This window comes from Taurulus bubalis (assembly GCF_910589615.1).
Source record: "Taurulus bubalis genome assembly, chromosome: 14".
Lineage (NCBI taxonomy): Eukaryota > Metazoa > Chordata > Actinopteri > Perciformes > Cottidae > Taurulus > Taurulus bubalis.
This window is the reverse complement of record NC_136602.1, coordinates 5,747,455-5,759,644: the sequence shown is the minus strand read 5'-3', so window position 1 is coordinate 5,759,644 and position 12,190 is coordinate 5,747,455. Positions and strand designations below refer to the sequence as shown.

The following is a 12,190-nucleotide window of genomic DNA, read 5'->3' as shown; positions in this document are numbered from 1 at the left end:
TCAAGCCTAAAACTAGAAACCAGAACTTTTCTCCATCCATTTGGAGCGTAATGGTGAGTTGGCAGATTTCCACTGTCACAGCACCGGCTGTGGCGCCAGTAGTGATGAAAAGGCCAATGCATCAGACCGGGCCAGTGACATTTCCTGCAGCCAGCAGATACTGCCGTCTGGGTCTGTTCATACTCTGAGTCTTAATTACTGAAGGAAGGCGGCACAGAGGAGAGCCTAAAACATGTCACAGCGACTTCATGTCACGAACATTGTGTCCAAGGAAGGTTTATTTTGACTGCTGACCTCCCAACTCCTCTAAAACTCACTGATCTCATCTGTTTAATGTGTACAGGTGGTGGAATGTAACCAGGTACGGTTACTAAAGTACAAATCTGAGGTCCCTAAACATGTAATTTAATTACATTTTCATGCAACTTTCTACTTTTACTTCACTACATTCATCTGACAGCTTTAGTTACGTTAAGATGTGTACACAGAAAACATAAGATTTTATATAATATTATATTTGGTTATAAATTAAATGTTCTAAGAGTTAATAAGTGCAGCTGAAAAATGTAAAAACATGTCATGTTCTTTTATTAATGTTCATAATGTAATATATTGGTGAAAATTGAGGTTTGAATTGTTACTCTCCAAACATTGTGAAGGTGTCACTTCGGGCTCTGAGTATTCATTATTCATACAAACAAAACAATCAATCGACTAATTGAGAAAATGATCATCAGATTGATCTATAGTTAAAATAAGGATTAGTAAATAATAAAAAATGAGCTCCACCTCATTTACATTTAAATGAATGCATGAGTAACAATAATCTAAAGTGTACTTTTACTGAAGAAACATTTTCAATGCAGAATTTTTCACACAATATTTTTACAGTGTGGTATTAGTTCTGTTACTTAAGTAGAGGATCTGAATACTTCCTCCACCATTATTGTGTACAGATGAAGAAATGTAAAAATAAGAATGTGCGATTATAGTGTTGAGTGATTTGATGGTGAAACACAAAGATACTTTCAAACCTTTAGAGACACTTTGATACTAAAATATAGACTGTTTTGTTTAGACACTGTTCAAAGTTGCTGGAGGCAGCATGTCAAATAATCACCTCACATCACCGTTTGAATTCCTCTTTATGTAACAGGAATTGTCTATTTGTGCAGAAACGTTTTACATGAAGTCAAAACCATTGCAGTGACACGGAGGCGACTCTGCACATTCCACTGTAGTAACGCTGTGAGCCTGCAGTCAGCTGTGAGCTGTGCTAATGTGGCACAAACACAAATCTAACACTCCTATCAGAGAGCATGAGGCGGCATCCAGCTTTTCAATTAGTGTGACACACACACACACACACACACACACACACACACAGAGAGAGAGAGAGAGACACGGTACCACAGGCAGCAGCTGACTGGCCTTCTGAATAAACTGTCCAAACACGCCTGCTGCTCTGATGACTCATAGGCTGTTTAGTGTCGATGAACATACCAGGTGTGTGTGTGTGTGTGTGTGTGTGTGTGTTTCGTTGGGATGAATGAGCGCCCTCGCTGATTCATCTTCCTCCTCCACTTGCCTTAATTTGCTCTCATCAACAGAGAAAAGCCCTTCTGCTGCTTCTCCTTAATCATCAGCTCAACATGTAAAAGCAAACATTCCACGTCCAGAAACGCTGCAGACATCAAAACACTCCTACAAAATGATGTTCATTTATTTACAACTAATGTGCAAAAGCAAGCGCGTTGTCGAAGAATCTCAATGCACTTAATAATGGAAATGTTCTTTAAAGTTGATGTTGTTTTGTAGATAGGACTAAATAGTTGGAGCCCTATTGCACTTTTGTGGTTCAATAAGGATCGAGGGTCACTAAATGTCAAATCAAAGGGGTATTTGGGGGACAAAATGGTTTTGTAAAGTGGGTTTACTTCCTGAACCAGACAGGTAATCTGATGCAAAACCAAAACAAGCAACTAAAAGAGGATAAAAGTCTCCATAGAGCTGCATAGAGATGGTGATAATTCTCTGTAAATTCAACACATAGACTGTATTAATTAAGATGGACGACATGACAGCTAACCAAAAGTGAAGCCGAAACATCTCAATCTCCCCCTGCTGGCTGGCTGCCGTATAGCCCCGCCCCCTTAATGTTAGCGGATGGGACATGAGCCAAAAAACAAAACATCAAATCCATTTTTCCAAAGATGGTTTCTGTCATTTCAGGTGGTTCCTCTCGCATTTTGGGCAGTGGGTCAAAATCTCAAAAGGAAGTGGAGACACTTCATCCATCTTCAATATAATATAATATATAATATACACCTGTCAGTCCATCCAGACTGAGAAACAGACTCTCCATTATGTAATTGGCAGATAATCCCAGATTAAAGGTTTTGGGTGTTTGTGAACAAATGTTCAATTGGCTCGTGCAGATCAACGGACCGCTTTCTTGCCTTTAAAGGTTCTGCAGGATTTTGAGGCTTTTATTTTGGAAACATTGCTCATCTTTGTGAAGTTTTGTGAAGTTTGTGATCAAATCTTTTCAGAAAACTTTAATATCTTTGATCATATCACTGTAGTGAGATTTTGCACCAAATGTGTAATTAACTTTTCTCCTCTGAATTTTGCTTTGTTCTTTTCTCCCGCTTCCAGTTTATTAATTTCAGATGAGAAAGACGCCGTTCATCACCTGAAACTGCATCTGTTCCTCTAACAAGATCACAGCTGTGCAGCTCGTTAGGACTTCATCTCAGGTCGCTTTGTTATATTAGATTCAGAAACATCATGGAAATATTCAGCAGTTGTCATATTACTTGTTATTATACACAGACTGTTTTTTTTATACATTTAAATAAGAAATATCTGAGTTGTGTTGACTGTCTTTATCCTGTTTAAACTCTTTGTTCGTGCTGCCTTCAAGTCGCGTGGGGCCTCTCACAACTACGAGTAGAAAATGCACAAATGAGGCAACAAAGAGGGAAATACAACATAAAAGATTTAGATTTAAAATGAGTCTTCACTTGAAGCTCAAATGTTTTTATCACAGTTTTTTGACTTAATGTTAAAGTTGAGTAATTATTTAGTTTTTCTGATGTAGCAATTTGTATTTCCATGTAGGCTATTACAACTACTTCACATCACATATAAACATGAACTTTTTAGATTATTTTCCATGTGAAATTTCAGACATGGAAAATAATCTATTTTGCATTTACAATACATCATATACGTTACATTTATCTAAATATAACAATATATTATGTATTGTTGACATATTACATGTGAATGATTTGACATTTGACATTTCTGTACGTGTTTTGCATAGAATTAGCCTCACAATAAGACTAACTTGCTTTTTACTGAGTAAAAATTATGATATGTACGAATGTATGTATGTGCCATGGTCTCAATTTCTATGCATTGTCTAAGTAAACAATAAAATATTCAACAGCTAAATCCCCCTTTAAAACAATACCCACATGAGCATTTTCTCATTTGTCTCGTCAGTGACACAAAAACATCACAAAAACATCACATATGTTACCGAAAATATATATTTGACTGTTTTTTGCATTTGACCACTATCATTGAGTTTTGGTTGGGTTTAGGCAATTAAGGTTACGGTTAAGCTTAATTATGCAAAGATAATAATGGTTCAAATAAACCTCCTTTTCTCAGAGGTTTTAACGGTGCTGCAACAAACAAAAGTAAGAATTTGTTCGACTACAAGAAGTCACTTTTCAGAAAAATGCAAGTTTGATGTGTTTGAACAAACGTTTGAAGTCTCTGTAGAGTGGCTGTGGCTGATATCCTGCAGACTCATTAATGTGTATCTGCCTCTAACATGTTGTATGACAGATGAGTTCCTCCCGAGGCTCATGGAGACAAACAGGCTCCATCATCTCTTTCTGCACCGCCGGTGGATGAACTGACACAATCACTGCCAGCTGGTCTGAATGACAACATCTTAAATAGCAATATTTCTTTGTTGCATAAATCCACTTATACCAGCAATCTCAACACCTTAAATAAAACCCCACAAATCATCACCCAAAAGCTAAAAAGCAGCTTTGTGGCACAGTGAAGACGTGTTTAGATTTTGGCTTCTGTCAAACAGAGCTGTGTGGGAGGATAAACCCCCGGCAGGGTTTCTAAAAAACATCTCAGAGAAGTTGAAGAGTCGCCTCGAGGCAGTATAGCAATATTCAGAGTAGGAAGGTGAAACAGTCATAACTGAAGATTTCATTCAGTAGAGTTTGTCCCTCCTGGCATGTCAGCCATGTTTGCTCTGCGTCCTCTTACAGCCAAATATATCCAACCACAAATATTCACCAGCTATGATATTATAAAAATGAAACACAAAGAGGGATTTTTTTTTTTACTAAAATGACTTTGTGTGGAAGATGCTCACTTGATTTGTCAAACACATCATAAAATACAAAAAGATACAAGCAAAGAAATGTGGTGTAAAGAGGAAAATATGATATATTATAATAATTGATATTATATGTCAATCAAAATGTTCAAAGTAGATCATAATCAGATTATTAGTCTCTTCAACTGACGTCTACAGATCCAGGTGTGTCTTACCTGATGATGTCATCGTTATGCCCCAGGTAAAACCTCTGGCTGTGCTCTCTCGTGTTGTACACCACGCCGACCCCGGCCACGAAGTACACCACCTCCTTCCCGGCCGTGTAGTACAGGTTATTCCGGCACTGGTGGCCCCGGTACCCGTAGACCCAGTCCAGCCTGAGCCGGCAGCCCGGGGCGCTCCGGTCCGACATCCTCACTCATCTGACGGGGCCCCGTGTCCGCTGCTGCTGGTTCACTCCGGCTGCTTCTGGTTTAAGATCCTGCAGACCACATCAGAAGATGTAGAATCGATTAACTGATATTTATCGACAAATATATATGTTTTAGTTTTAGACATCTAATTGTCTTCAATTCCTCATCTTACTTTCCTGAATGCTTATTATCTCTGCATAAATCGATATATAACCTTTACGTGCACACATTATTATCAATAGAAATCCGAGCTCTGATCGATCGTAATTAAACAGATCGAGTAACAAGGAGGCTGGTTAGTGTCCCTCTGAGGCTTAATAAATCAATTTACAATCACACTTATTCATGCAATGTTATTTTATAATCTTCTGTATGGTGAAATGAAATACCTTCACATGTAACTGTTCGTTATGGCTCCTGACACAATATGCTTCATGTATGTGATGGTCCATTTACAGAAACGTAGTTTTTTTTGTGTATCTGTGGTATTTTTCGAGTTATTTCAGTACTCACGGGTCATTTTCCATCTCTGATCAGATCTCTGCGTCCATATAGTTCTGCATCCGGCAGCAGGTGAATTAAATAGCTCAGAAAAACAGGCGGCTCTTCGCTCTCAATCAGCCATCATCATCATCATCATCATCACCACCATCTTCATCCTCAGGTCTGCTGCTGAATGAATATCCCTGCAGAGAGTTTCTGATGCACTCGACAGTATCTTTCAGTATCTCTTGTGGTTTGAGTGCAATCTTCTTTAATATTTCTAAAGGGAATAACCGTATTGCACCATAAATTATAAACCGTGACGTTATAACGACTCCGTCGTGATTTATGGTATTTAATAGCTACACAGTTGAGTAATAAAACGAACTTTTGCTGTGTTTATAACTGTAGTTTTACTCTGAGCCTCAGCCTGGAAGATTTCTAGGCGGCTCCACCGGGCAAAGGATTTTATTTTACTTATTAAAAAGGAAATAAAAGAAAGAAGAGATGGAAATAGAGAACTTATCTTAACAGGTTTTGGAAGTTCTGTCCAATAAAAAAGAAGACAAAAAAACGCACAATTGATGGAGGATTCTGCTCCTGGAAAATATAATCCCTCATCACACTAATCCTCGACCTCGGCACCAGCCATGGTTACTACAGCACGGGTTGGTTGTTTGTTTTTCCTCCTGTATCCTCCGTTTGTTCACATCATCCCTCCGCGGATTAACGCGCGTGCAGCGTGCAAAGGTGGAGACGGTTTCGCTGGAGGAAAAAAAAAACGTGCGGAGGCTCACAAACCCATTCACAAATCTGTGCGCGAGTAATACAAAAAAATCCTCCAGAGTCAGGACAACAGGGTGTGTAGCCTCAGAATCTTTAAATTAAAAGAAGCGGGTTGTTTCCACTGTGAAATGATCGAGCCGTTCCGGAGGAGGAGGAGAGAGGAAGAGGCGGAAAAGAGGGTTCAATCACCGCAGGTGAGGCAACTTCAGCGGGCAGAGAAGGGGAGAAACCCCGGGTTCAGACCGCAGCATCCCGGCCGGATGACAGCAGAGGGAAGTCCTGATTCCCGGCAGGAGGAGAGAGCATCCTCCCGCTGCAGCTGAGTCCCTCCACCCACAGACAGGCAGACAGACAGGCAGGAGAGCAGACAGACAGACCCAGCGGATCAGTAAACCGGACGCCTGATGGAGACCCTCCCAGACCGCCGAGTCTCCTCTCAGTGATGTTTGCTCGCTCGTTTTCGGACTGACAAGCAAGAGGCGTCAAGTTAACACCGAGCAGAGTATTACACCCCGTTTCCGGTGTCTAAAAATACAAAATAAAAGATTCAAGGGTGACTGTGGCTCAGTGGTGAGCGGGGTCGTACTTCAATCAGATGAGCGGTGGTTCGATCCCCGGCTCTGCTAGCCTGTGTCGATGTGTCCTTGAGCAAGACAGCCCTAACTGTGCCTACGTGTGTGAATATTAGATAGTCCTGATGTGGCACCTTGCATGGTAGCTCCTCTCATCAGTGGGGGAATGATTCCTATGTAAAGCGTCTTTGAGTATTCAGAAAAGCGCCATATCAAATCAAAGTATAGATAGATTCAAGATATTTTTAATGACAGATAATAGACAGTTACTCTGTACAATGAAAAGCGTATTTTATTGTAACACAGAATTACAATAAAAGGAGAAAAATAAATAAAAATAAGGCACAAAATATAGCAACAGTATTGCACAAAAATAAAGCATTTGAGTCAGGGGCCTCTAGTGCTGCACAAGAAAATACACTATATACAAATAAAATATTAGTGGAAAAGGACCAGAAACTGAACAAAACATCTTTTCTTTATTTAATTAAAATACACTTGCCATTTTTAATCAAAATACATATTTGTTCTAAAGTACTGTTATCTGTTTGTTGTTTACCATATGCATGTTTTATTGTTTTAATTATTTTATTCTATGTTTATTGTTATGCACCTTTCACCGAGTCAAATTCCTTGTATGTGCAACGTGCTTGGCCCATAAATGAGTAGTAGTTGAGACTGTATATTCAACTATTTATATAAGAAGGAATCAACCACACTTTTGTATTTTACACACTATTGGTACTTTTACTTTGGTAAATTTGTTGACTACTTCCGTCACTGATCGTGTGTGTTAGTTTCTCAACACACTGGAACATTACAAAATACGTGTTGAGCTCATTATTAGCTTAATATTATTGTAACATGTCGACCAGCCTGCTGTAAAATGTAGGGCTTTCATTTTGAAGGCTAAATCTCTATACTTCCGGTCTTATTGTGGAGGTTTGTCACGCGCTTGTTGCAGCTCGTATACTCGGGAGGTAACCATGACGCACAGAGAGAAAACACCCGGCTCCGCTGGAGAAGACGCACGGCCGCAAAGGATGCTGGGACTTTGAGTTTTTGCAGATTTTCACAATTTCTTATCAGTGAGGATTTAAAAAAAACTACAAATATCACATTTGTCTGTAATGCTGGACGAGGAAGAAATGTAGGAGAGAAAGTTCATGTAGTTATACAAATCATTTAAGTACAAGTAAATGCATTGTTACATTACAGCTAAAATGAAGCACATCATGTTGACATACATATTATAACATGTTTACATCTCATAATCTGCACCTTCATCCCCATTGTTTCTCCTGAAGCGTGTCTTTTGTTTTCACAGGCTGATTTATAATCACAACAGAGGTCTGGTATTTTCCTGTTCACATTTCCTGCATTATGCACATTTGATTTTTGCAGTTTATGTATAATCTTTGGTTATATTTCCAGTCACTCTATATATCTATATCTTTGCATTGCACCTGCCGCACAACATTTTCCCTCTGGTTGAAAAAATACTTATCTTATTGTATCTTAACTAAAGTTTAGATATTCACCAAAATGTACAGACACATAAAACCATGACAGAAATCACATCAATGTTTTCTAATATTTCCATTGATTCGATTGTTGATCACAGGACACGTTGACTATTACACCAACACATTTATTGTTACTTCGTCCTGAATTTTGAACTTTTACAACATTTCATTTCAAAAACTGGTAATCCATCGGACTTCATTGGTTGCAGAGAAGCACATTTATTCTAATATTCGAAGATGTAATGCAAATATTTCATGTAAATTGGAGATCAAAGTTCCCTCTGGTGATTTTTGCCTACTTTTTGTTGTTGTTGTAAGTTTCGAGGGTGGCAATGCTAAAGTTTTAATTACTAGTTAATTCAACTTGGAGACAATCAGATGACTTAACTTTCAAAAAGAAATGTGCAGGCAATTGTGAAATATAAACGTTTAAACTTTTGGTGCATCCTGGAGAAAAGCAAAGATTCCAAGTGATATTTTCAGAATAACTACGTCTTCCCTTTTCAGAAATCACTAATTTAGTTCTAGTTTACAGCTGAAACCCTTCACATTATTATTTTCTCTGACCTGGGCAACAACATTTGTAAATGTTACTCTGTAATACTGGTGACTGAAGGGGAAAATACTTCCTGCAGAAGATCAGATGAGTTTCATTAAAATCGACCACTGGGAACCACTGTGTGGGATGGTTCCGACTCATCTGTTTTTATGCTTACCTCAGATTTAATAATCACCCAACAGAGCTACACACCTGTGAGACTCACTGAGTGGGTGGATTCAATCAAAGGGAGATCAGCTACCGTCTGACCGTCTCAACAGAAACTGAACTTCATAAATTACTTCAGGTTGGAAGGTGTTCCGTTTTTTGTCCTCTCCCCGTTTCTGGCAAAATGGACAGAATTCATGCTTTTTTATTTTATTAAAGAGTTTGTGTTTGTCTCCGTTACGAATGTGACTTTAAAATCTATTTTGCTCTGCACTACAGGAACTAAAGACTGAATTAACACAAACTACTGCCATCTGAGCAAAATATATATATATTAATATTATACTATATTATATTATTATTATATTAATATATTAAAAACATAATTCAAAAGATTCATAATTATTTCATTCATGTCATCTGAAGAAAGAAAAAAAAACATTATGGAAAAACATCACATTTGGTGGTACAAAAAAAAGATTTGTGCCAGAAGCTAAAAACAATAAAGAGTCGTGTGACATTTCTATGGACACATTCTGACCAATGGATTTCCATGACCTAAAAGCAAATTTCCATGACCAAACATTTAGTGAAATCTTGGTGTAAACATGAAAAAGTGAGACAATTTAGTATTTAAACTAACAATGAGAATTCCAAAGCATACAGTAAACCTTAAATGACACAAATGAATGAGAGACAATAATTTGATTCAAATAATAAACATTTATATAGATGCCTGTATGTATGCCTGCTTATATTTTGAACGTCTTTCTTTTAAAAGCATATTCATTATTTCAAACTCAGCGTAAATGAACGTCATGAACACATGAATATAACACATTTCCATGACTTTTACACAAAACGTTTGGGATTTTATTTTTTTCCAAGGACTTTTCCAGGCCTGGAAATAACCATTTTAAAATTCCATGACTTTTCCAGGATTTCCATGACCGTAAGAACCCTGATGAACGCAAATTGTAAATATAGTTTGACACGTTTCTCTTTATAGATTGTTGTGCCCCTCATCTGAGATCCTCTGGTTCTGTTGCGCCATCTTGAGGCCAAAGCACAAAAATACACTAAACGGTAAAAAGATCAAATTTATTAAAGTTTTCAGTTCAAACTGGTCAAACAAACAAATGAATGCGTCTGATCGTCGTCTTTCAGAGGAAGTTGATGGAAGTTCTTCCTTGTTTTTCTGGAGATCCTGGTTAGTTTCCTAGAGATAACTGTATTCGAATCTGAGGCCTCAGAGTTCTTGCTGAAGGTCACTGCAGTTCACCTCCATATCATTGTCTTTTACCCAGAGGCCCCGCTGGAGGAGACCTGACGACACATCAAGAATGACTGAAGAAATAGCCATATTGTTGCTGATAGTCTCCTTTACTTAAAGAGGCCTTTGTGGTTACTATTTCTTTCTATTATTATATATAAAGAGTTCTGTGCTCGTTTTGCTCAAATGTGGGTTTCTACTGGTTGGTGAAGCGCTGTGGACAGACATTACATAACTAATTCCTTTAATGTTCCTATTACAATGAAAGTATATTGACGTTGTTTTGCCTCTTGAACTCACATCAGCTCTTATTAAATCCTCTTTTGTCAGCGATGATCCCGTCATCCGAGTTCCTCCATGTCTCTCCTGACATTCAGCATAGTTATCGGAGCCATTAGCTACATCTCTGTCCGTTTATATTGGGAGCCCAGTCTGGATTAGTGGTGCAGGTGCAACAGTCCAATGATGAATGGCTGATGGGGCGAGACCGTATGATTGTGTTCACTGAGGGGAAAGGTTTGCTTGCAATATAAATGCAACTAACCTGTAAACCGAATGCTCAATTAAATCTCATCTAACAGGGAATCAGCAACATGCAGTATGTATCCATCACTCTATAATTACAACCGTCTCATAATCAGTAAGATGTTTGAATTAAATAACATTCTTTGACTCGCATCAACTTTGGTAATTTAGTGACAATGTATCATTCATTCATACACCATTTTCAAACTAATTAAGTGAATCAAACAAAGTTGATAACAATTTAAATTATATATATATATACATTCATCTTTGTTAAAACCAGAACTTATAAAAGGTAACATTTTTCCATTCATCTTTATTTGTTCCGTTTTCCGTGGAAGACCGAAGCTAACAGAAGCTAACTGGCGTAAGCCGGGTTGACGGACAGACGAGGAGGCGGGTCTTTCTTCGTCTAGAAGCTTTATTGATAATTGTTTACATCTCACAATGCATTCCACAAACACGGCTCCCAGCTGGAAGCTTTTTATCGTCACAATTGAAGTATGAAGTTTATCATTCACAATTATACTTGCATAACAAAGAAATGCTCGAAAGGTTTCCCAAAGTCACATCAAGTTGCAACTTCATTAAGATATTTGTTCCACAGACAGTATGGTTATTTTTTCTATTTTTCTAAATCCCCATTTCGTTTTTTTTGTTTTTTTTTTAACTTTTCAAAATATTTAAACTGATGTGGATGAATGTAAACGTGTTTCTTCCAGAGATTTTCATTACTAGACGGCTGCAAATGACATGGAAATAACAACTTCGATGTAATTAATGTATTCGTCTGGCAAAGGTTTTCTAGATGTTTCTAGCTAGAGTTACTCAGAAGCAATGACATTTTTTTTTTCTTTTTTAATGGTAGTACTCCCTAACCCCCCCAAAGACGTTCACAAATCCGTCACATCGAGGCAAAAACCACTCCGCAGGTTACCGAGGAAACGAGCCCGAAGCTTTAGGGACACTATGGTGTTTCAGTTAAACAGCTAAAATCACAAAATACTACTCCGTAATCATAGCAAAAAAACAAACAGAATACACATGATGTGCTGCTCGCTCTCGGAAACAGCAGACGAAGGGAAATCACAAAAAATTAAAAAATCCCTCTCTCCTCAAAAAATGATGGAAGTAAAACACCCAAACTCGACGGAGGGAGCGATCGACTTCCCACAATGCACTGGGCGAGGAGAGGGAGGGTTTTTAATTCAAGATTAAAAATGTGTTTCTGTAAGTTCCAGAAACTCAAAGAAACGGACATTTAAAACCCGACATGAAACAAAAAGGTGAATCATCGAGTCGACCTCGGGGCCGTGAACTCTGACCTGCTTCAACTTTTCCAGAAAACACACACGAAAGAAAAAAAAAAAAGGAATTCTGAACTGGAAAAAAAAGTGTTTTTATTATTTTGACAAATAAAGTTAGAAGGGCTGCATCCACGCCAGACCCCTCTTCAGCCTTCCTTCATTTCACCCCCCCCCCCTCCCCTCCCTCCCCCACCTACACACCCTCCCTCCCCCACCTA

The 12,190-nt window shown here is 38.3% G+C and overlaps 1 protein-coding gene across 1 annotated transcript in view; it reads right to left on the bottom strand.

The window, feature by feature from the left end:
• LOC306747099 (echinoderm microtubule-associated protein-like 6) overlaps positions 1 to 4,793 on the bottom strand; it is a gene marked incomplete at its 5' end in the record, with an annotated part of 61,618 nt that extends 56,825 nt beyond the window's left edge. The window contains one exon of the mRNA XM_079230108.1: positions 4,597 to 4,793. Coding sequence (XP_079086234.1) covers positions 4,597 to 4,793 — 197 coding nt within the window. The remainder of the gene's footprint in view (positions 1 to 4,596) is intronic.
• Between the last annotated feature and the right edge of the window lie 7,397 nt (positions 4,794 to 12,190).